Source organism: Anomaloglossus baeobatrachus, chromosome 8 (genome assembly GCF_048569485.1).
Source record: "Anomaloglossus baeobatrachus isolate aAnoBae1 chromosome 8, aAnoBae1.hap1, whole genome shotgun sequence".
In the NCBI taxonomy this organism is placed as follows: domain Eukaryota; kingdom Metazoa; phylum Chordata; class Amphibia; order Anura; family Aromobatidae; genus Anomaloglossus; species Anomaloglossus baeobatrachus.
In genome coordinates, this window is record NC_134360.1 from 3,184,047 (window position 1) to 3,210,005 (window position 25,959).

The window sequence follows — 25,959 nt, forward strand, 5'->3', positions numbered from 1 at the left end:
GGCATGTTGAGAGTAGCAGGAGTGACTGCAGAAAATCAAGGGGAGATACTGTTGATTTCCCTTGAAGGCCATGCTCAAGAGACTATTTTATTGCGCCCTGAGAGTGAACGAAAGACGTTAGAGCAGGTGGTGAAGATTCTTGAGAGAGTGTATGGCGGGAAACCAGAAGCAGGAGATTTACAGGCGCAACTGTTCTACAGGCTGCAGGGTGAAGAAGAAGGTCTGCCACAGTATGCAAATGCACTCCAGAGAATGATGAGACAAATGCTTACAGCAGAGCCAGAGCTAGCACAAACCCCCGGTTATGCTGACCGTACCCTGCGAGATCAATTCCTCCGCGGATTACATAACCCCAAGATCAAAGGTGCCCTCCGTGAACGGCTCAGGGTAGACAAAAAACTAACTTTCCAGGAAATATTGGAAGAAGCAGTCTCCCGCACACAAACTGAAAATTGCGACCCGCAGAACACCTTGGGTGAAGTTTGTATGCATAAGGTAGTCCCGGGTGAGAAAAACCGAGAACCGAGCCAACTTGAGGCTAAAGTGGATCAGTTACAAGAGACTGTTACTGCTCTACAAGAGTTGCTGAAGAATATGCAAGCCCCGGCGTCAGAAGTAAGAACAACAGCCCCGCGATCAAATACCCGCACGCATACCTATCAAGAAGAGAGGGGACAGATCGAGCAGAGACGATCGAGACCCGCTGGAGAGTACCAGTGTTGGAACTGTGGAAATCGGAACCATTTATTCCGACACTGTCCGGAGAGGAAGACGTCGCAAGAAAGACCGCCGTTACACAAGTGCCTCCCTCCATGGATGGGCACATGGTGGGGAGACCAACTGAGCTTAGAGAAAACCAACGCCCTGAAGATATAGCAGCCTGCACGCCGACGATCACGGCCGAATTTGAAGGGAAAGAAGTAAAATGCCTGATGGATACTGGGTCCCAAGTGACCACCATGCCAGAACAGTTCTTCTACCAACATTTTGGACAAACTGTATCCATTGACAAAGGGGCACATATCAAACTGAGGGCTGCAAACAATCTTCCCATTCCGGTTGTAGGGGTCGTGTGGATGAACATACGTGCCTGTGGCCAGAACTTAGGCAAAAAAGGGATTGTGTTAACGGAGGGCCGGTACGACAGAGAGGTGCCAGCTATCGTGGGCATGAACGTCCTGAAAGAATTAGACCAGTTGCTCTTCAACAAGGGGGGCTGTGATTACTGGAAGACGACAGTTGCTAACAGGCCTGCCCAAAAGGTCTTCCAACACCTTATCCGTGCCCGAGGACTGTGGAAGAATGGTGGGAGCCGCTACCCGGTGGGGAGGGTTCGAGTCCCAAGACAGACAACAATTACTCTACCTCCAAATCGTGAGACAGTCCTCACCTTGCCAGTCGGGGCCCACCGTACACTCGAGGGGATGGAGGTGTTGGTGGAGCCTTACCGTGGTGAAGAGAACGGAGACGAACCGTTGGTGGCTCGTACTTTAGCAACAGTAAGAAATGGAAGGGTCCCTTTCCGTTGCGTGAACACCGGTGAACAGGCCTACACCTTGACCTCGGGAGTTGTTCTGGCCCATGTCTACCTGGCGCCTGAAGAGGTGGCGGCTGCAGAATCGATTGAATTGCAGCCCATGGCAGGGGAAGCCTGGACTTGGGCTCTTTCTATGGAAAGAAAAGAGAAACCCACTGATCAATGGAACAGTCGCGTCATCTTAGGGCAGATGGGAGTGGACCTGAGCCCCTTCGATTCAGAGCAAGCCCAAGCCATAGAGGACTTTATTTGGGAGAATCAAGCCACGTTCTCCCGTCACGCAGAAGATTTCGGCTGTATTGACAAGATTCAGCACGAAAAACCCACAGGAGATGCCCCACCGATCAGGGAAAGGTACAAGCAAATACCCCCAAAGTACTACCAAGAGGTAAAAGAGCTTTTGGCGCAGATGCTGAAGAGCGGGGTGGTAAGAGAAAGTCAGAGTCCATGGGCTGCCCCAATCGTGCTGGTCAAGAAAAAGGATGGGTCTACCCGCTTCTGTGTTGACTACCGCAAGCTTAATGGATGCACGGTTCGTGATTCCTACCCTCTGCCCCGGATAGAGGAGTCCCTGTCGGCGTTGGGAAAGGCACGTTACTTCTCCTCCCTCGATCTGGCCAGCGGATATTGGCAGGTCCCTGTGGCAGAGAAAGACAAGGCCAAGACCGCATTTATTGTACCCATGGGACTCTTCGAGTTCAATCGCATGCCGTTTGGACTAAATAATGCCCCAGGAACTTTTCAGCGCCTCATGGAAAGTTGCCTTGGAGACATGAACTTCGAGGCCACATTGATTTACCTGGACGACATAGTAGTGTATTCTGCAACCTTTGAGAAACATCTAGAAAACCTGGGTCAAGTGTTTCAGCGGTTACGGGCCCATGGGCTTAAACTAAAACCAAAAAAATGTCGGATCTTTCAGGAAGAGATTGAATATCTCGGACACAAGGTGTCGGAAGCCGGCGTACAGCCCTCCGATGGGAAAGTGAGAGCAGTGCTACAATGGCCCACACCCAGCACAGTGCGGGAGGTTCGAGCTTTCCTGGGGCTAGCCGGTTATTACCGTCGCTTTATCAAAGATTTCGCGAAGGAGGCAGAACCTTTGCACGAATTGCTCTGAGGCACTGCGAAAGGACCAAAAGCACAGAAAATTTGCTGGGGACCAAGACAAGCAGAAGCCTTACACCGATTGAAAGAGGCCTTGGTTAGCGCCCCTGTGCTTGCCTATGCAGACTATAACCTCCCCTTTCGGTTGTATACAGACGCGAGCCTCTACGGCCTGGGTGCAGTACTGGCCCAGGTACAGAATGGTACTGAACGGGTGATTGCATATGGAAGTCGGACGTTGCGAGAAGCCGAGCGCAACCCCGAGAATTACAGTTCCTTTCGGTTGGAGTTACTGGCACTAGTATGGGCAATAACCGAAAGGTTCTCGGAATATCTCACGGGAGCTCAAATTGAAGTCTATACGGATAATAACCCCCTGGCTCACATCTCCACCGCCAAACTGGGAGCAATGGAACAGAGGTGGCTGGCACGACTCTCCAGATACAATTATCATGTGCAGTACCGCTCTAAGCATGAAAATCAGAATGCAGATGCCCTTTCTCGTGTTACCACCGAAGCCCCAGTGGGGGAGAGAGATGAACAGTTGGAGGAAGACGAAATTCCGGACTTTAGTAAATTCACCGCTCAAGTGGTAGAGGCTCGTATGCTGGAAATTACGTCGGGCACGACATCACGCCTGCTTGGCCAAACCAGAGAGGAATGGGTGAAAATCCAGTCATCTGACCCAGAACTGCTTCAAGTGAAAGAGTGGGTGATCCAGCAGCGCAAGCCTAGAAAGGAAATACGGGCCACGCTGTCGCACGTGGCCCTCCAGATTCTCAGCCAGTGGGATAAGCTGTCGGTGCAAGAAGGGATGCTGTATCGGAAGGTGCACCTAGCTACAGAGTTGGAAGTACGGTGGCAAGTAGTGATACCCCAGAAGATGGCAGTACCATTGGCCCGAGAGGCGCATGAGAAGGGAGCCCATTTCGGACCGGACAAGACTTACCAGTGGTTGCAAAGAATAGTATACTGTCCTCAGATGCTTCGGGCAGTAGAGAAGGCCTGTAAACTGTGCCGTTCCTGCGAGTTAAGTAAGGCTCCTCCACAGCAAGCACCAGTACAGACTATTGTAACCAAAGAGCCGTTGGAAGTACTCATGATCGATTATCTCAAGATTGGCCACACCCACCGGGGCTATCAGTTCTGCCTTGTGATGACAGATCACTTCTCCAAATTTGCGGTGGTGACGCCCACCAGAGATCAGACGGCTGAATCAGCTGCTCGAGCCATCAGTGATGACTTTATCCGGGTGTACGGCTGCCCCAAAAGAATACATTCTGACCAAGGAGCTTGCTTTCAGGGCAGTGTCATGAGAGAGCTGCAAAGGATTTACGGAATGCAGAAGTCAAGGACTACGCCTTATCATCCACAGGGCAACGGAGCCTGCGAGAGATTTAACCGGACCCTCCTACAAATGCTACGCACGTTGGAGGATGATCGTAAGAATCACTGGCCCGGCTATCTCGCAGAACTCGTGTGGGCGTACAATAATCGTGTCCACTCCACCACTGGGTACTCCCCATACGTGCTACTGTTTGGAAGAGCCGGAAGAGGCATTGAAGAGCTGAACCTAGCTCCCCCCGAGATCAGTGAAGGTCAGAGCGTAGGTTCCTGGGTTGATTGTCACCGTCGACGGCTGGAGACTATCCATCGAATTGTCACCAAGCGGTTGCAAGAAAAGACACACCCGCAGCGGAAACCTGTGTGTGAAACCCCGTTCTTACCAGGAGACAGAGTACTAGTTGCAGAGAAACACCCGAGACACAAGTTGAGCGAGCGCTGGAAAACAGAGCCGTACATTGTGATCAGAAGAATCTCGCCCCATGGATCAGTATACGAAGTGAGAGGCGAGCAAAGAGGCGGCACCCTCATCCTGCATCGTAATATGCTGAGGCCCTGCTATTCAGAAGACAGGACCAGACAAAGTACCTCGGAGACGGTGCCCGTGCATGTTCCTGTTACCTTCGAAGAGGGCTCTGACGATGAAGAATGGTGGCGGGCCCCGACCAACCCAGCAGACTGGGAGAGATCCACACCCCCATCCGTTCAAGACACAGGTGCCACCCCTGCAGAGCAGGAGTCACTAATCTCCAGAGATGGGGACGGGAATACTGTACTCCCTGATACGGCGCCGACGTCTGGCGAGTTAGCTGTGGTGCCACGCCAGACTGAGCGGGCTAATGCTGGTATTCCCCCTGATCGGTACTTGGCAGATGAATTTGTGTGTTCTGTCACTGAATCCTGTTTTACGACATTGGCTCCCAAGCAACAGGTGGTGAAGCAGGGCAGGAGTTGCCACCGTGTGCCCCTTTGCAGAGTGCCTCAGGAGTGTATCGGCCGGGACGGCCGAGGTTAAAGAGGGGGGGAAATGTAAGACCTGTTAACATCTATATATATATATATATATATATATAAATATATATATATATATAGGTTAAAAGACTGTTTGGTGGACTTCCTTGTGTTATGCTGCCACCTGCTGTCAAAACAGAGAACAGCGGGAAAAAGTCCTGCTGCTGAAGTGACTTGATTGAGTCTGCAACAGGAGGAGGAGGAGTCTACATGTGGCTGTTTTGCAGAGAGAAGTGTGCTGGAGTGAGCTGTAAGATAGAAGGCCTCAGTCTGCCCTGTTTTTCCGAGGTCCAAGTACCTCAGAGTGTTGCGTGGTGTCCCCCCCAAGACACACATCCAAAGAGGCTGGATGTGGAGCGAGGAGCCAGGCTGCACGTGCAAGTTACAGATCTGGGACAAAGACTGAACTTTAGAGGTGTCTGCCAGCGGAATACGGGCCCCAACGGTGACGAGGTACCCCACGCTGAAACCTGCAGTTAAGTGTGCACACTACTTTAGTTAGGGACAGATAGGAAAAGACTCTGCACTGTGTTATATGAGTAAGGTAACAAGGACTCTGCGGTTTTTTGTTTAATAAGGATTTCTGTGTTTTGCTTTTGGGAGTACAATCTGAGGCTTCCTACCCTTGACAAGTTATTCAAAGTAATTGTATGTATATTGTATTATCTCTACTGCTGTGCACATTCCCGCTTTTCTCCCCTTCCCACACTTTTCCTCTACCTGTGTTGTGCAATACATTATTAAATTTGCATTGATTAACCCCCGTGGTTCCGTGCAGTCCTTGCGTATCCCGTTACCTGCAGGTTATTACATAATGAGGGGCCGGGATACACATCTGAGTGAGGACTGACCCCACAGGAGAGATGGCGGACGCGCAGGAGTCAACCAGGGGCACAGTCTGAGGGGAAGGAGGAAGGACCTGAGATAATGAGGGTCCGGGATACACCTCTGAGTGAGGACTGACCACACAGGAGAGATGGAGGACGCGCAGGGAGACCACCAGGGGCGCAGTCTGAGGGGAAGGAGGAAGGACCTGAGCTACTGAGGGGCCGGGATACATGTCTGAGTGAGGACTGACCCCACAGGAGAGATGGAGGACGCGCAGGGAGTCCACCAGGGGCACAGTCTGAGGGGAAGGAGGAAGGACCTGAGATACTGAGGGGCCGGGATACATGTCTGAGTGAGGACTGACCCCACAGGAGAGATGGAGGACGCGCAGGGCATCCACTGGGGGCGCAGTCTGAGGGGAAGGAGGAAGGACCTGAGATAATGAGGGGCCGGGATACACATCTGAGTGAGGACTGACCCCACAGGAGAGATGGAGGACGCGCAGGAGTCAACCAGGGGCACAGTCTGAGGGGAAGGAGGAAGGACCTGAGATATTGAGGGGCCGGGATACACATCTGAGTGAGGACTGACCCCACAGGAGAGATGGAGGATGCGCAGGAGTCAACCAGGGGCACAGTCTGAGGGGAAGGAGGAAGGACCTGAGATAATGAGGGTCCGGGATACACGTCTGAGTGAGGACTGACCACACAGGAGAGATTGAGGGAGGTCAGTGTGCCGTCCCTGCAGTGGTCAAACTGCTCGGATCCGGGGGTGATGATTACTCGTGGCTCAAGGGTCTCTGGACCCGGGGGCTAGGGGCCACACTCAAATGTAAAGGGGGTATTTACAGGGGAGATATAGTTTGTGACGCCACCCATGGTGTACAGTAATTGGGAGTACCGCCGCTGCCGTTGGGAGTACCCGGAGTGTTGGAGTGGGGCAGCTAGATGACATTACCCTCTACGGGTAGGGGAAGGCCCCGGGACTCTGGATGGTGGAGTGGGATGCAGGGGGAACGCAGACTCGCTGGTAGCAGGGGTTAATCTGGTACTCACTCAGCAATAAAGCAGACACTGACAACAGGGTAAACCAAATCTCTGAATGCCGCTGCCCTCTTGGGGAGCTCGTCCGGTTCCCGTGCCCTGCAGCACTGCTTGGTGGTATGTGACCTGCCTCCTGACACAAAATTTAGAGTGTCCTTTGTGGCCCGTCAACTTGGAGCTTTCCGGGCCCCGCTCCCCACTGTGGCTAAGTGAAGGAGCCTGCTCTCAGGGGCTCACACTTGGAATTTCAGTGGGCCGCTTGTTTGGAAAGCCCTATCCCCCTCGTTGAGCTAGTGCCCCCGATCTCTGAGCTGGGTGGCAACAGTCCATATAGGCCCTGTCCTCCGCAGGTTAATTGCCGGGTCGCCTGAAGCTTCTCCCTGACCTGTGCCTTCGATCCCGGACCGGTGATTAGGCCCAGCCTGCTGACCGTCCTCCAAGACAGGTCCCAGGCACCTAGCCTCAATCACCTGCGACCGGGGGTCCGACTCCTCTAGGTCCAGACCACCATCTGCGACCTAGTCCGCTTCTCCCCTGGGTGCTACAACTCCCAGCTTCCTCAGAGCTCCTCACAGCTCGAGGTCTACCACTCAACTAACGTAACACCTCCCACCTCTCTGCCTGACCCCTAAGTGGGCGGCCCTATTCCTGCTTTAGCAGCCCACTGGTGTGCCTGACAGGTGTGGTGCGAGGTGTATTTAGGATGGGGGTTGAGCCCTGCACTGAAGAAAAAGAGTGTGCAGTACCCTGTGACAACCTGAACAGTCGAGGGGCGTCACATCAGCATTGGATCCAGCCCTCTGACACGGCAAATGTTTCATGGAACGTTAAGGCAATGGCAGTGTAACCCAGCGACGTTGTGGGGGGACGTCCTGTATGTGCAGCCTGTAAGCAGCCCTGCTATAAGACCACTTTAGATCAGACTGGTCTGAACCTCCCATTATTAGCCAAATCAGCCGGCCATCTTATCGGTATGTGACCCCCCCCAATTCCTGCCTATATGGGTTGGGCCCTGGGAATCATCTAACTCTTTCGTCCTCCAGAAGGAAAACCACTGCCAGGAGCACATGGGATTTCTCCTCTCTCCCCATTGAAAACAGCTGAGTGTTTGTAGAGGATTGGCGACTGAACTAATAAATATTATTATGGGAAACACCAGTTATGGGGTTATGGGACACACCAGTTATGGGACACACCAGTTATGGGACACACCAGTTATGGGACACGTCACCAGTTGCTCTTTGTCGGTTAGTTTGAACCTTTCTCATAGAATCATAGAATGGTGGAGTTGGAAGGGACCTCCAGGGTCATCAGGTCCAACCCCCGATGAGTGCAGGTTTTCGTAGATCATCCCACCTATGATGTTCCTCCTGTGGACGGCCGCGTCATTTCTATAATTTGCTTGCGTCTGCAACCTCTCTTTTTTATTGTAATTTTCTTATTTGATGCTTGACGTATTTTCCCCAGGGCCGGTGGACTGCAGATATAAGAAACATTGGGATCCTTGTGCTCGGTCCTTTTTAATATTTTTGTGGCTATTCTGTAGATCAGGGGTGGGCAATTAATTTTCCCATGGGGCCGCATGAGAAGTTGGGATGGTTTTAGAGGGCCGGACTAATATAATTGACTCGGTTCTACTATATATATATATATATATATATATATATATATATACACATACACACGCATATATACTGTGTGTGTATATAATATATATACACACACACACAATGTATACATACATACACACACACACACACACACACAATCCCCATATACTACATCATGTTACGTCCGGGTGGTGGAAGCATTGGACCGTACACCGATTTCCCCTGAGGAGGCGGCCAGGCCGGTCACCCCGCCAGAGGGTCCTGATGCACGGCAGCCGGAGCACTATAGGTAGCTGGACAGTCCGTAGAGGAGCAGGAAAGGTGGATGATGCTGAACCCACGGAGTTCTGGACGGTAGTCCGGGTGACGAGGCTCAGGGTCCGAGGCCGGGTTGTAGGGTCAGGCGGGATCCGGAACCTGCTGAGCGATGGAACGGGTCACCGAACGGAGCCAGGGACTGGAGACAGGCGGAGCTGCAGAGGTGGTGGGACACCCGCCGAAGTCACCGTCAGGGTCCAGGGATGGACTTGGTTCGGAGCGACTGGCATGGCAGGACAGGCTCTACGAGACAGGACAGGGTTAATACAAGGCAAAGCACAGGGCAAAGCAATATGGGGACCTGAACACTAGCTTGCTAAACACGTAGAACAGGCCCCGCCCACCAGGAAAGAGAAACCTAATATACCCTGTACCTGTCTATGCAATATCCTGTTTCTGGGTGCTGGCCCTTTAAGAAAGGGTCAATGACCGCGCGCGCGCCCTAATGCGCATGCGCGAGGCCCGTGTGCCAGAAGCCAGTCCAGGAAGCGGTGAGGAGGAAGCAGGAGCGCCCGGCTGGGAGTCCCACGTCGCAGAGGAGCGCCGGGAGTGGGGAGCTGGACGCATGGAGGCCGCAGGCGGGGAAGAGGAGGCCGGGACCGGAGTGGTGAGCAGGTGACGCCGCCGGGGAGCGGGGAGCGGGCCACGGGGACCGGAGAACGGGACCAGGGGACCGGGAAGCGTGACACATTACTACACCCGCCACATATTACACCTGTAATATACATCCCTATACACTACACCTGTAATAAACTACACCTCTATATACTATACCACTATATACTACATCACTACACCCCTATATACACCTGTAATAAACTGCACCACTACATCACTATATACTACACCTGTGATAACCTACATCACTACACTTGTATTATACTACACCACTACACCCCTATATACACCTGTATTATACTACACCCCTATATACACCTGTATTATACTACACCCCTATATACTACACCTGTATTATACTACAGCACTACACCCCTATATACACCTGTATTATACTACACCACTACACCACTATATACACCTGTATTATACTACACCACTACACCACTATATAGTACACCACTATATACACCTGTATTATACTACACCACTATATAGTACACCACTATATACACCTGTATTATACTACACCACTACACCCGTAGAAAACTACACCACTACACCCCCCCATATACCACACCTGTAAAACTACATTCCCATATACTAAACCACTACACCCCAAATATTTGTCAACAGTTAACCATCATCCCCCCCACCCCCCCCCACTCCATTGTCTCCGCAGGTTACTAGTAACCTCTCACCTCTCTTCTTATTGTCCCCTCCTCAGGCTCCTCCGTACGAGCCCCCCGCTGAGCGGCTTCTCTTTCACATGCCCAGGCTGCGCCGACGCTGTATTCCTAGGAGCCGCTGCTTCTCTCCATACGGCCCTGCCGCTGCAGCTGCTTCCTCTGCCGGGTGGGAACTTTTCAAATGACACACGCGCGCCATACTGACGATATCAGGGTGCGCGTGTGTCATAGAGAAAGCTGCCGCAGAGCTGCAGGGTCTGTCCTCTGTTCCCTGTCTGGCACGCAGCGTGTGATGAGGGCAATCTGACCACGGGCCTCCTGGAGCCTGGAGCTCAGGACAACAGGTCAGATTACCCTCATCAGTGACCGGCCAGCAAGGACGCCCTGAGCCAGGCGGGCCGGTCACAGAGAGTAGGCGGGCCGGATGTGGCCCGCGGGCCGCCGCTTGCCCAGGTCTGCTGTAGATTGTAGGGGAGGGCGCTTTTCCATCTGCGATTTCCTGGTGCGAGTGCAATACGATAAAAAATCGGATTGCACTCACACCAGTGTTAATCAATGAGACAGTTTCCTCTGTCCCGTTTTTTCTCCACACGAATCGCGCTCTCGGTATAATTGCAGCGTGCTGTGATTTGCACCGAGTCTCGGCTCACGTGTGTGTAAAATTGCACTGCACTCGCATGTTATGTGACTGCAGTGCGGTGCACGCAGAGACAGACAGCGGAGGAGATGGGAGAAAGTGCTACCTCCATCTTCTCCGTTTCTGTGATGCGATCGCAAGATCACATCAATCGCATGACCCTCGGCTGACACCGCAGCACAGGGTCATTAGCATATCGCTTCCAATGCTCTCGCAAGTGGAAAAGAGCCCTTAAAGGGATTGTCTCATCTTGCTTGTCAGGAGCCCACCACTCCCCAGTCTCTCAGCTTTCTGCTTCTGGGGAGGGCGGACATATTGTTGGTGTAACCTCTACAGCTGCAGAGTGGCCCTGAACTGCAAAAGGTCCATGTACTGTTCATACACAGGGGCCTCTTCTGTCTGTGTCACCCAGTGGGGAGGGGGGTGTTCTCCTTAATGATTGACAGCTTGATCCAGGGGCAATGTCCCACCAGTCCCCCGAACTGTGGCCTCTATGATGCTGCGAATAGAAGCAGCGTTACCTCTTCAGCAATAGATGACCACGGGTTCATGGAAAATGATCGATGTGGGAGCGACCAGCGCGGTTCTGTCATCCCAGCACATAACAGTTCTGTAATTGAAAGCAGGTAAGCATTACGCTCTTTGCCTGGGAGACCAGTCACCGCTGCAGAGGTGGACGGTAACCTAGGCAATGAGAATGAAGAGGATTTTTAATAAGTAAAATGCAAAATTGCTTTTTTGTGTTTTTTTTTAAAGAAGTTGAGGATAGCCCTTTAAAGAATGAACAGGCTCCCCCATATATTACAGGTGATGATTGGGCAAGGTTCCCATTGATGATTGGGCAGGCTTCCTGGTGATGATTGGGCAGGCTTCCTGGTGATGATTGGGCAGGGATACCAATGATGATTGGGCAGGGTTCTCGATGATGATTGGGAAGGGTTTCCCAGTGATGATTGGGCAGGGTTCCCGGAGATGATTGGGCAGGGTTCCCGGTGATGATTGGGCAGGGTTCCCAGTGATATTGGGCAGGGTTCCCATTGATGATCGGGCAGTTTTCCTGGTGATAATTGGGCAGGGTTCCTGGTGATGATTGGGCAGGGTTCCCGGTGATGATTGGGCAGGGTTCCCGGTGATGATTGGGGCAGTTTTTTTTGGTGATGATTGGGCAGGGTTCCCGGTGATGGTAGGGCAGGGTTCCCAGTGATGATAGGGCAAGGTTCTCGGTGATAATTGGGCAGGGTTCCTGTAGATGATTGGGCAGAATTTCTGGTGATGATTGGGCAGAGTTCCTGGTGATGATTGGGCAGGGTTATTGGTGATGATTTGGCAGAGTTCCCAGTGATGATTGGGCAGGGTTATTGGTGATGATTGTAGAGCGTTCCCAGTAATGATTGGGCAGGGTTATTGGTGATGATTGGGCAGAGATCCTGGTGATGATTGGGCAGGGTTCCTGGGGTGATTGTGCAGGGTTCTCAGTGGTGATTGGGCAGCGTTCCTGGTGATGATTGGGCAGTTTTCCTGGTGATAATTGGGCAGAGTTCCTGGTGATGATTGGACAGGGTTCCTGGTGATGATTGGGCAGAGTTCCTGGTGATGACTGGGCAGGGTTCCTGGGGTGATTGTGCAGGGTTCTCGGTGGTGATTGGGCAGGGTTATTGGTGATGATCGGCAGCGTTCTTGGTGATGATTGGGCAGGGTTCCTGGTGATGATTGGGCAGAGTTCCTGGTGATGAATGGGCAGGGTTCCTGGGGTGATTGTGCAGGGTTCTCGGTGGTGATTGGGCAGGGTTTCCGGTGGTGATTGTGCAGGGTTCTAGGTGGTGATTGGGCAGGGTTTCCGGTGGTGATTGACAGGGTTTCAGGTGGTGATTGGGCAGGGTTTCTGGTCATGATTGTGCAGGGTTCTTGGTGGTGATTGTGCAGGGTTTCCGGTGGTGATTGGGCAGGGTTCCTGGGGTGATTGTGCAGGGTTCTCAGTGGTGATTGGGCAAGGTTCCTGTGGTGATTGTGCAGGGTTCTCGGTGGTGATTGGGCAGGGTTTCTGGTCATGATTGTGAGGGTTCTCGGTGGTGATTGGGCAGGGTTTCCGGTGGTGATTAGGCAGGGTTCCTGGGGTTATTGTGCAGGGTTCTCAGTGATGATTGGGCAGGGTTTCCGGTGATAATTGGGCAGGGTTCCTGGGGTGATTGAGCAGTGTTCTTGGTGGTAATTGTGCAGGGTTCTCGGTGGTGATTGTGCAGGGTTTCCGGTGGTGATTGTGCAGGGTTCTCGGTGGTGATTGGGCAGGGTTTCTGGTGATGATTGGGCAGGGTTTCTGGTCCTGATTGTGCAGGGTTCTCGTGGTGATTGGGCAGGGTTTCCGGTGATGATTGGGCAGGTTTCCTGGGGTGATTGTGCAGGGTTATAGGTGGTGATTGGGCAGGATTTCCGGTGGTGAGTGGGCAGGGTTTCCGGTGGTGATTGGGCAGGGTTCCTGGGGTTATTGTGCAGGGTTCTCAGTGGTGATTGGGCAGGGTTTCCGGTGATGATTGGGCAGGGTTCCTGGGGTGATTGAGCAGGGTTCTCGGTGGTGATTGTGCAGGGTTCTCGGTGGTGATTGGGCAGGGTTTCCGGTGGTGATTGTGCAGGGTTCTCGGTGGTGATTGGGCAGGGTTTCTGGTGATGATTGGGCAGGGTTTCTGGTCATGATTGTGCAGGGTTCTCGGTGGTGATTGGGCAGGGTTTCCGGTGATGATTGGGCAGGTTTCCTGGGGTGATTGTGCAGGGTTATAGGTGGTGATTTGGCAGGATTTCCGGTGCTGATTGGGCAGTGTTCCTGGGGTGATTGGGCAGGGTTCCTGGGGTGATTAGGCAGGGTTCCTGGGGTGATTAGGCAGGGGTCCTGGTGATGATTGGACAGGGTTCTCAGTGGTGATTGGGCAGGGTTCCTGGTGATGATTGGGCAGAGTTCCTGGGGTAATTGTGCAGGGTTCTCTGTGGTGATTGTGCAGGGTTCTTGGTGATGATTGGGCAGGGTTCTCGGTGGTGATTGGGCAGGGTTTCCAGTGGTGATTGGGCAGGGTTCCTGGGGTAATTGTGCACGGTTCTCGGTGGTGATTGGGCAGGGTTCTCGGTGGTGATTGTGCAGGATTCTCGGTGGTGATTGGGCAGGGTTTCCTGGGTTGATTGGGCAGGGTTCTCGGTGGTGATTGTGCAGGGTTCTCGGTGGTGATTGTGCAGGGTTCTCGGTGGTGATTGGGCAGGGTTTCTGGTGGTGATTGGGCAGGGTTCCTGGGGTTATTGTGCAGGGTTCTCAGTGGTGATTGGGCAGGGTTTCCGGTGATGATTGGGCAGGGTTCCTGGGGTGATTGAGCAGGGTTCTCGGTGGTGATTGTGCAGGGTTCTCGGTGGTGATTGGGCAGGGTTTCCGGTGGTGATTGTGCAGGGTTCTCGGTGGTGATTTGGCAGGGTTTCTGGTGATGATTGGGCAGGGTTTCTGGTCATGATTGTGCAGGGTTCTCAGTGGTGATTGGGCAGGGTTTCCGGTGATGATTGGGCAGGTTTCCTGGGGTGATTGTGCAGGGTTATAGGTGGTGATTTGGCAGGATTTCCGGTGCTGATTGGGCAGGGTTCCTGGGGTGATTGGGCAGGGTTCCTGGGGTGATTAGGCAGGGTTCCTAGGGTGATTAGGCAGGGGTCCTGGTGACGATTGGGCAGGGTTCTCAGTGGTGATTGGGCAGGGTTCCTGGTGATGATTGGGCAGAGTTCCTAAGATGATTGGGCAGGGTTCCTGGGGTAATTGTGCAGGGTTCTCGGTGGTGATTGGGCAGGGTTTCCGGTGGTGATTGGGCAGGGTTCCTGGGGTGATTGTGCAGGGTTCTCGGTGATGATTGGGCAGGGTTCTCGGTGGTGATTGGGCAGGGTTCCTGGGGTGATTGTGCAGGGTTCTCGGTGATGATTGGGCAGGGTTCTCAGTGGTGATTGGGCAGGATTTCCGATGGTGATTGGGCAGGGTTCCTGGGGTAATTGTGCACGGTTCTTGGTGGTGATTGGGCCGGGTTCTCGGTGGTGATTGTGCAGGGTTCTCGGTGGTGATTGGGCAGGGTTCCTGGTTATGATTGGGCAGAGTTCCTGGGGTGATTGGACAGGGTTCCTGGGGTGATTGGACAGGGTTCCTAGGGTGATTATGCAGGGTTCTCGGTGGTGATTGTGCAGGGTTCTCGGTGGTGATTGGGCAGGGTTCTCGGGGGTGATTGGACAGGGTTCTTGGTGACGTGGACCCCTTTTCAATCATTTTTACACTTTCCGGGTGGTTCTGCTTATTCATTGCTTAATTACATTACGCTGCAAGATATTCATATCAATGAGGAAAAAAATGCAAGAAACCTGAGAAGTAATCTTCATATATTATGTGATATTTGCCTTATCACAGTCTTGGCTTTTAATTTCACGCCTTATGAATTTTGCTTCCATCTTCACTTCCTATGATTTACCAGGCTTTTGGAATAAAACCCACGTACAAGCAAAAATGGGAGAATTAAAACGCAGCGTCATTGGATTTCTCTGAAAGATTCAGTAAGAGGACGGGAAAGAATCCACAGCGAAACGTGGAAGTCAAAGAAGGTGGAAAGGAGGACGAAACTCCTCCACGTTCTGTGACTTCATTACTGCGGAGGATAACGCTGCTCCGGTGGGAAGGGTTTATGGGGAGTAAATATCGGGGGAACTTGTTCCCTCCAGAAAATGGATCCCGTGAGCCACTAAGGGGCACTTTGCACACTACGATATCGCAGGTGCGATGTCGGTGGGGTCAAATTGAAAGTGACGCACATCCGGCGTCACTGTCGACATCGTAGTGTGTAAAGCCTCTTACATACGATTAACGAGCGCAAAAGCGTCGTTATCGTATCATCGGTGTAGCGTCGGCGTAATCCATAATTACGCTGACGCGATGGTACGATGTTGTTCCTCGCTCCTGCGGCAGCACACATCGCTGTGTGTGAAGCCGCAGGTGCGAGGAACATCTCCTACCGGCGTCACCGCGGCTCCCGTAGGATATGTGGAAGGGAGAAGGTGGGCGGGATGTTTACTTCCTGTAGTAATTCCCCCTTCCTGTAGTAATGCCCCCATTCCTGTAGTAATGCCCCCCTTCCTGTAGTAAGGCCCCCTTCCTGTAGTAATACCCCCCTTCCTGTAGTAATGCCCCCATCCTTTCATAATGCCCCCCATCCTGTAGTAATGCCCCCCATCCTGTAGTAATGCCCCCCTTCCTGTAGTAATGCCCCCTTCCTGTAGTAATGCCCCCCTTCCTGTAGTAATTCACCATTCCTGTAGTAATGCCCCCCTTCCTGTAGTAATGCCCCCTTCCTGTAATAATGCTCCCCTTTCTGGTCCCATCCTGTAGTAATGCCCCCTTCCTGGTCCCATCCTGTAGTAATGCCCCCTTCCTGTAGTAATGCCCCCCATCCTGTGGTAATGCCCCCTTCCTGTAATAATGCTCCCCTTCCTGGTCCCATCCTGTAGTAATGCCCCCTTCCTGGTCCCATCCTGTAGTAATGCCCCCTTCCTGTAGTAATGCCCCCTTCCTGTAGTAATGCCTCCTTCCTGTAGTAATGCCCCCTTCCTGTAGTAATGCCCCCTTCCTGTAGTAATGCCCCCCTTCCTGTAGTAATGCCCCCCTTCCTGTAGTAATGCCCCTTCCTGTAGTAATGCCCCCCTTCCTGTAGTAATGCCCCCCATCCTGTAGTAATGCCCCCTTCCAGTAGTAATGCCCCCTTCCTGCAGTAATACCCCCATCCTGTAGTAATTCCCCCCATCCTGTAGTAATGCCCCCCTTCCTGTAGTAATGTCCCCCTTCCTGTAGTAATGTCCCCCTTCCTGTAGTAATTCCCCCTTCCTGTAGTAATGTCCCCTTCCTGTAGTAATGTCCCCTTCCTGTAGTAATGCCCCCTTCTTGTAGTAATGTCCCCTTCCTGTAGTAATACCCCCTTCCTGTAGTAATGCCCCCCTTCCTGTAGTAATGCCCCCCTTCCTGTAGTAATGCCCCCTTCCTGTAGTAATGTCCCCCTTCCTGTAGTAATGCCCCCGTTCCTGTAGTAATGTCCCCCTTCCTGTAGTAATGTCCCCCTTCCTGTAGTAATGTCCCCTTCCTGTAGTAATGTCCCCCTTCCTGTAGTAATGCCCCCATTCTGTAGTAATGCCCTCATTCTGTAGTAATGCCCCCTTCCTGTAGTAATGCCCCCTTCTTGTAGTAATGCCACCTTCCTGTAGAAATGCCCCCCTTCCTGTAGTAATGCCCCCTACCTGTAGTAATGCCCCCCTTCCTGTAGTAATGTCCCCTTCCTGTAGTAATGCCCCCCTTCCTGTTGTAATGCCCCCTTCCTGTAGTAATGCCCCCCCTTCCTGTAATAATGCCCCCTTCCTGGTCCCATCCTGTAATAATGCCCCCTTCCTGTAGTAATGTCCCCTTCCTGTAGTAATGTCCCCTTCCAGTAGTAATGCCCCCTTCCAGTAGTAATGCCCCCTTCCTGTAGTAATGCTCCCCTTCCTGTTGTAATGCCCCCTTCCTGTAGTAATGTCCCCTTCCTGTAGTAATGTCCCCCTTCCTGTAGTAATGCCCCCATTCTGTAGTAATGCCCCCTTCCTGTAGTAATGCCCCCCTTCCTGTTGTAATGCCCCCTTCCTGTAGTAATGTCCCCTTCCTGTAGTAATTCCCCCCTTCCTGTAGTAATGTCACCCTTCCTGTAGTAATGCCCCCTTCCTGTAGTAATGCCCCCCTTCCTGTAGTAATGCCCCCTTCCTGTAGTAATGCCCCCTTCCTGTAGTAATGCCCCCCTTCCTGTAGTAATGCCCCTTCCTGTAGTAATGCCCCCCTTCCTGTAGTAATGCCCCCCATCCTGTAGTAATTCCCCCTTCCAGTAGTAATGCCCCCTTCCTGCAGTAATACCCCCATCCTGTAGTAATTCCCCCCATCCTGTAGTAATGCCCCCCTTCCTGTAGTAATGTCCCCCTTCCTGTAGTAATGTCCCCCTTCCTGTAGTAATGCCCCCTTCCTGTAGTAATGTCCCCTTCCTGTAGTAATGTCCCCTTCCTGTAGTAATGCCCCCTTCTTGTAGTAATGTCCCCTTCCTGTAGTAATACCCCCCTTCCTGTAGTAATGCCCCCTTCCTGTAGTAATGCCCCCCTTCCTGTAGTAATGCCCCTTCCTGTAGTAATGTCCCCCTTCCTGTAGTAATGTCCCCCTTCCTGTAGTAATGCCCCCCTTCCTGTAGTAATGTCCCCCTTCCTGTAGTAATGTCCCCTTCCTGTAGTAATGTCCCCTTCCTGTAGTAATACCCCCCTTCCTGTAGTAATACCCCCCTTCCTGTAGTAATACCCCCCTTCCTGTAGTAATGTCCCCTTCCTGTAGTAATACCCCCCTTCCTGTAGTAATACCCCCCTTCCTGTAGTAATACCCCCCTTCCTGTAGTAATGCCCCCATTTTGTAGTAATGCCCTCATTCGGTAGTAATGCCCCCTTCCTGTAGTAATGCCCCCTTCTTGTAGTAATGCCACCTTCCTGTAGAAATGCCCCCCTTCCTGTAGTAATGCCCCCTTCCTGTAGTAATGCCCCCCTTCCTGTAGTAATGTCCCCTTCCTGTAGTAATGCCCCCCTTCCTGTTGTAATGCCCCCTTCCTGTAGTAATGCCCCCCCTTCCTGTAATAATGCCCCCTTCCTGGTCCCATCCTGTAATAATGCCCCCTTCCTGTAGTAATGTCCCCTTCCTGTAGTAATGTCCCCTTCCAGTAGTAATGCCCCCTTCCAGTAGTAATGCCCCCTTCCTGTAGTAATGCTCCCCTTCCTGTTGTAATGCCCCCTTCCTGTAGTAATGTCCCCTTCCTGTAGTAATGTCCCCCTTCCTGTAGTAATGCCCCCATTCTGTAGTAATGCCCCCTTCCTGTAGTAATGCCCCCCTTCCTGTTGTAATGCCCCCTTCCTGTAGTAATGTCCCCTTCCTGTAGTAATGCCCCCTTCCTGTAGTAATGTCCCCCTTCCTGTAGTAATGCCCCCCTTCCTGTAGTAATGCCCCCCTTCCTGTAGTAATGCCCCCTTCCTGTAGTAATGTCCCCTTCCTGTAGTAATGTCCCCTTCCTGTAGTAATGCCCCCTTCCTGTAGTAATGCCCCCCTTCCTGTAGTAATGTCCCCCTTCCTGTAGTAATGCCCCCCTTCCTGTAGTAATGCCCCCCTTCCTGTAGTAATGCCCCCTTCCTGTAGTAATGTCCCCTTCCTGTAGTAATGTCCCCTTCCTGTAGTAATGCCCCTCTTCCTGTAATAATGCCCCCTTCCTGTAGTAATGCCCCCCTTCCTGTAGTAATGCCCCCTTCCTGTAGTAATATCCCCTTCCTGTAGTAATGCCCCCTTCCTGTAGTAATGTCCCCCCTTCCTGTAGTAATGCCCCCTTCCTGTAGTAATGCCCCCTTCCTGTAGTAATGCCCCCCTTCCTGTAGTAATGCCCCTCTTCCTGTAATAATGTCCCCCCTTCCTGTAGTAATGCCCCCTTCCTGTAGTAATGCCCCCTTCCTGTAGTAATCCCCCCCATTCCTGTAATAATGCCCCCTTCCTGTAGTAATGCCCCCCATCTTGCAGTAATGCCCCCTTCCTGTAGTAATGCCCCCTTCCTGTAGTAATGCCCCTTTCCTGTAGTAATGCCCCCTTCCTGTAGTAATGCCCCCCTTCCTGTAGTAATGTTCCCTTCCTGTAGTAATGTCCCCTTCCTGTAGTAATGCCCACCATCTTGCAATAATGCCCCCTTCCTGTAGTAATGCCCCCTTCCTGTAGTAATGTCCCCTTCCTGTAGTAATGCCCCCCTTCCTGTAGTAATGTCCCCTTCCTGTGGCTCTTCCCATACATCTTCTTCTCCCCTGTCTTTGCTCCCGCGTCCTCTTCCACAGCCAGGGTGGTGCATGGCCGCGTCTGATAGGCCATAGACTGGTATCGGTATCGTGGTGTGGTGCAGGGAGCCATCGGCAGGTTCCCTTCCCTGCACCGCATCATGTTTGTCTTGGGAGCTTCGGTGCCCTCCAGCCGCAGAATGCATTCTCAGTGACCGCATGTGTGGCACCCTGGACTAGCCAGGTCGTCACAGGTACTGCAACACACCCCCCACCCCGAGACAGGCACATCAGCCACACACAATATCCTTGTTGCCTCCCTCCAGGGGTTGATGTCCACACCAGGTGGGGTGGAGCCAGGCGGTTGGTCCTACCCACTGAGGAGTTCACAGTCCTGGAGGCGGGAAAGGAGTCAGTCAGTGAGGAAGTCAGTGAGGAAGTCAGTGTAGAGTTAGGGAGTGAGAAGTAAGAGTGAGGAGCAAACTGACCGTGTCCGGGTGTGTGGCCCGGGCACCAAGAGCAAGGTTGGCAGACGGTGGTGGCCGTCTGCAGGATAGGCAGATCGACGCGGAACCGTAGGACCGGGGACGGCGGTGGCCCGCCGGTACCGAACCGGGGAGTGATGTGAAGCCAGCACACACAGGCAGGGCCTACGGACCCCGATCAGGCTTGGAGTCGCCATTAAGGTCAAATCCGTCAGTGACCGGAACCCCAGGGGTTTCTTAACAGCCAAGACCCGATTGAAGGCAACCGTCCAACCAGCAGAAGGAAATACAGCTACCGCCGCAGCTAGAGTTCCAAGGGCCAGAGCCTGCGGGCAAAAGGGCTCCTCCGGCACATATACACTCTGGGGAGTGGGTTACCGGTGGGAAGCCATCGGGACCGAACATACACAAAGGTGCAGGGAAAGGCAGCCACCACCAACCATCCGGGAGAAACTACAGCAGCCGGCTGCGGGACCCGTCCATCCAGCCGTTTGGTTTACCAGAGACTTTGCGTACATTTGAGGCTGAGTGAGTACCACCGTGCCATCCGGCACCGCGCTGCGCAGTCCAGGCGACCCTGCACCTTCCCAACCCTGCCTCCCCGTCACCTCCCCGGGCCCCGGGACCACCAACCCCTACCCACGGAGGGGAAAAACAACATCCCAGCTGCTCCCTACCATCGCTCCCGGGATCCCCGTCACCAGCAGCGGTGGTGCCCAACCTCACCATAACCCGTGGGTGGCGTCACGGACCAAATCCCCAAACCAAACTACCCCTTTCACTCACGGGCGAGGAGTGCCACTCGAGTCCCCGGATCCAGCCCACCGCTCGAGCCACCGACCAGCCATCGCAGCAGCGCCGGACCCGAGCGTTAGCGAGCGCAGCGCAGTGGCGTCCCTCCCCACCCGCGACACATGCAGCTTGTGGGCCATTTGCTTGAGGTCCCTGCCATAGAGGCATAGATAGCGGCAAAATATTCTGCAACGCTTTACAATTCAGAGATCATAATGTGGTGTTATAATATTGTACTTCATATCAATACCCTCATATAACCCATCCCTAAATCTCCCTTGTTAGGCACATATCCCCCATGGACGCTCCTCCAGGCTGTATTTACCCTCAGTTACCATTGCATCCTTCCTGCTGTGGTAAGTTCCTCTGCTCCTGGTTGATCGTGTGCAGGACCCGGCCTCACTGCTGCCATCATCTGGCGTCTGGTATTGCTGCTGTGTGGTTTTACATCATTGACGTCTTAGCTGCTTTCTAGCAAGACTCAACTCTCCTGCACTTCTCCACAACCGAGCTGGTAATACCGGGGCAGAGCTGAGCTTGTAATAACGGGGCAGTGCAGAGCTGAGCTTGTAATAACGGGGCAGTGCAGAGCTGAGCTTGTAATAACGGGGCAGTGCAGAGCTTGTAATAACGGGGCAGTGCAGAGCTTGTAATAATGGGGCAGAGCTGAGCTTGTAGTAACGGGGCAGTGCAGAGCTTGTAATAACGGGGCAGAGCTGAGCTTGTAATAACGGGGCAGTGCAGAGCTTGTAATAACGGGGCAGTGCAGAGCTGAGCTTGTAATAACGGGGCAGTGCAGAGCTTGTAATAATGGGGCAGATCTCAGCTTGTAGTAACGGGGCAGTGCAGAGCTTTTAATAACGGGGCAGAGCTGAGCTTGTAATAACGGGGCAGAGCTGAGCTTGTAATAACGGGGCAGTGCAGAGCTTGTAATAACGGGGCAGAGCTCAGCTTGTAATAACGGGGCAGTGCAGAGCTTGTAATAATGGGGCAGAGCTGAGCTTGTAATAACGGGGCAGATCTCAGCTTGTAATAACGGGGCAGATCTCAGCTTGTAATAACGGGGCAGTGCAGAGCTTGTAATAACGGGGCAGAGCTCAGCTTGTAATAACGGGGCAGTGCAGAGCTTGTAATAATGGGGCAGATCTCAGCTTGTAATAACGGGGCAGAGCTGAGCTTGTAATAATGGGGCAGATCTCAGCTTGTAATAACGGGGCAGTGCAGAGCTTGTAATAACGGGGCAGAGCTCAGCTTGTAATAACGGGGCAGTGCAGAGCTTGTAATAACGGGGCAGTGCAGAGCTTGTAATAACGGGGCAGTGCAGAGCTTGTAATAACGGGGCAGTGCAGAGCTTGTAATAACGGGGCAGTGCAGAGCTTGTAATAACGGGGCAGTGCAGAGCTTGTAATAACGGGGCAGTGCAGAGCTTGTAATAACGGGGCAGTGCAGAGCTTGTAATAACAAGGCAGTGCAGAGCTGAGCTTGTAATAACGGGGCAGAGATGAGCTTGTAATAACAGGGCAGTGCAGAGCTGAGCTTGTAATAACGGGGCAGTGCAGAGCTTGTAATAACGGGGCAGTGCAGAGCTGAGCTTGTAATAACGGGGCAGTGCAGAGCTGAGCTGTACTTGATGCCTGATTTGCAGATTCACATCATTGATCTATCGGTAGCAGCACCAATCACATCTCAGCTCTGCATTACCTAGTTATGACAAGCACTGTTGTGGAGGAGTGCAGAAGAGTTGAGCTCTGCTAGAAATCAGCTAAAAATTCTGTAAAATCATACAGGTAACTGTATACTGATAGAGATGGCAGAAGTTAACATCGATGGGGTGGGGTCGTATACAGGAGCATACACTGCGCAGAACAATACAGTGAATTAGCTTGGTGATAACTGTGAGAAGTGGGGCTTGTCAGGAGCACACAGAAGAGGGGTGGAGGCCTGCAGCACTGAGGAGAAGCAGGGTGCTCCTGAGAATGTAGTTTTAGCAGTGTAAGGCGGGCTTTACATGTTGCGACATCGCTAGCATTGGCTAGCGATGCCGAGCACGATAGTACCCGCCCCTGTCGCACATGCGATATGTGGTGATTGCTGCCGTATCGCTACGGCAGCTTCACACGCACAAACCTGCTTGGCGACGTCCTTGTGACTTCCAAACTATCCTTCCTTCAAGGGGGAGATGCGTTCGGCGTCACTGCGACGTCACTAATCGGCCGGCCAATAGAAGCGGAGGGGCGGAGATGAGTGGGACGTAACATCCCGCCCACCTCCTTCCTTCTGCATTGCCGTCTGGACGCAGGTAAGGAGATGTTTGTCGCTCCTGCGGGTTCACACACAGCGATGTGTGGAGCTGCAGGAACGAGGAACAACATCGTTCCTGCGGTCGACCCGGCATTATGAAAATGAACGACGCTACACAGATCAACGATTTTCGTCGCTTTTGCGATCGTTTATCGTCACACCTAAGATTTACACATTGTGATGTCGCTACCGGTGCCGGATGTGCGTCACTAACGACGTGACCCCGACGATATTTCGGGAGCGATGTCGCAACGTGTAAAGCCCCCCTAAGTCTAGGACCGACCATTCAGCTATGTGAAGCTTGAGGCACAGAAGGATTGAGGTGAGAGGGCACAATGGTACAAGAAGGCCACTTTCTGCTGGGCTTAGTTGGTTTCTTAACTGTAAGTATACATAGACTGTGCTTTACAAAATGTAATGTGATTGTGGGAATAACCCTTAAATCCTCTTTTTCAGGATGCTGATTGGTCCACGCCTAGTGCTTCTTGGGATCTGGTTCCTGACCGTTGCTGATGGCAGTGATTGCCCCGTACAATGTAAATGTCTACGTCTGACTGATGGCACATTGCGGGTGGACTGCAGCTCCCGGGACCTGAAGGACTTTCCGTCCCTGCCGGAGGACACCGCGGAGCTGTACCTTCAGGGCAATCTGCTCACACAGGTCCCTGCCGGAGCCTTCGATAATTTAATAAGCCTGAAAAAGTTGAATTTATCTTCCAACCCGTTACACTGTGACTGCAGGATCTGGTATCTAGTCATGTGGCTCTCTGATGGAGACATGGAGGACGTGAGCGAGAAGAAGTGTGTGCACCCCGCTCCGCTGTGCGGGAAGGCGGTCCGCCAGCTCACACACATCACCGCCTGCTCCAGGCGCACACGCCGCTGTTCAGACTTCCTACTTCATGATGCGTTTCTGTTCGCTCTCCTCTCCCTCCTCTTCTGTCTAATGATCTTATGCTGGAAAACATCTCAAATGATAAACTTTAAAATCAAAGTAACTGATAAAGACATCGAGCTGCGGACACGTCCGACTCCCAAAATCCGCGTCCCGAAGAGGAGGACGGTGAGCTACGTAAAGACGTATTAACTGCTGGAGCGTCCGCCATCCTGATACTTACTAATATTGTAACTACAAAGACGCGGCTGCGGGCCGAGCGCTGCTATGTGCTGAGCCGGACCCTCTGTACAGGACCCTGAGTGCGGCCAGGGGGCCAAAACCGCCAAATATAACCCACCAGGGGTACTCCCATCTCATATTCACTGGATACCGCATAAATGTATAATGGAGGTACATCCCCGGTCATCATAGGTGGAACATACAGTATATTAGACATTAATATCCCTCTATTATCTATCTATCCATGTAGTCTGTATCTGTCTGCAGGAGGTGGTCTACACCCCCCCCCCCATCACACGCAGTTTTTTATGCTATTCGTCTGTGTTGTGAAGATAATGTGTTTCGGGTACCATGTACACTATTAATGTATTTGATAAATGAGCACTGCTGCTAGTGAAGTGCGGATCCCCGATGTAGCAGAGCTGGGACCGTGTAGCGGCTGACACCACCTAGCGTTCCTTCAAAAGCAGCGATGGATCAAATAACAGATAAGATAGGGAAGAGGGACAGATGGCCGGTGGTTTGGTTAGAGAGACGGGCCAGGTGAGAAGGAGTAAAGCGGCTTTACACGCTGCGATATCGTTAGTGAATTATCGTCGTGGTCACGGTGTTTGTGACGCACATCCGGCCTCATTAACGATATCGCAGTGTGTGATACTTACCAGCGACCTTAAACGAACTTATACGAGGTCAAAATCATTTGCCGCGGAGAGGTCGTCCTGAAACAAAAAAACGTTTTCTGCGTATTAGCAATGTTGTTCCTCGTTCCTGCAGCAGCACACATCGCTATGTATGACACCGCAGGAGCGAGGAACATCTCCTACCTGCCTCCACCGGAAATGCGGAAGGAAGAAGGTAGGCGGGATGTTACGTCCTGCTCATCTCCACCCCTCCGCTCCTATTGGACGCCTGCTGTGTGATGTCGCTGTGACGCCGCACGAACCTCCCCCTTAGAAAGGAGGCGGTTCGCCGGCCAGAGCGACGTCGCAGACTAGGTTTGTGCGTGTGACGCTGCCGTAGCGATAATGTTCGCTACGGCAGCGATCACCACACATCGGCCATACGATAGGGGCGGGTGCTATCGCGCTCGACATAGCCACCAATCGCTAGCGATGTCGCAGCGTGTAAAGCCCGCTTAAGGTTTCAAAGCGTAAGACTTGGCACGGTGTCTGGAGCTAGTCAGGGAACCCTGAGATAACCTCTTAATGGGCTGGAGCCTACGGCTCATGCTAGCGGGCTCAGGGAAGTATTGAGACTAGACAACTGTCAGGGTGCAGAATTGGACAGTGTTGAGGAGAAGCGTGGCGGAATGGAGACACAGCTTGTGGATGAGATCCAAGATAGTGGGGATAGGTGGAGTGAGAGTACCCCAAAAATACAGTAACGCAGATCCATCAGGAGTGAGGCCATGTCTGTCATAGTGTGAAAGAATAAACTGTTCAAGTTCTGGTTACCAAGAGAACTCCAGTGTCACGTGTTTTTTCTACTGCGTTTACGATGGGGACCAGCTGTGGGACACCAACCTGAATAAAATAGTAAGTGTTGAATACCCCGCCCGAAGTCATATACACACCGACTCTCTAAAGGAGTGCAGACCCCACAGCCTGGTGTCTGTTCCATCCTTCATATCTCTCTGTCTATCTGTGAGGATTATGCTGAGAAATATTATGAG

The 25,959-nt window shown here is 52.6% G+C and overlaps 1 protein-coding gene across 3 annotated transcripts in view; it reads left to right on the top strand.

Moving 5' to 3' along the window:
* LOC142249050 (platelet glycoprotein IX-like) overlaps positions 1 to 25,749 on the top strand; it is a 67,363-nt gene extending 41,614 nt beyond the window's left edge. For 2 of the 3 annotated variants that reach the window (XM_075320636.1, XM_075320635.1), the window contains exon 3: positions 23,627 to 25,749. In XM_075320636.1, the coding sequence (XP_075176751.1) occupies positions 23,628 to 24,257 (630 nt within the window). In that variant the 5' untranslated portion in view covers position 23,627 and the 3' untranslated portion in view covers positions 24,258 to 25,749. Of the gene's footprint in view, positions 1 to 21,110; positions 21,226 to 23,626 lie in introns of those variants that run through there. The other variant, XM_075320637.1, reaches the window with a different exon arrangement.
* The last annotated feature ends 210 nt before the right edge of the window (positions 25,750 to 25,959 follow it).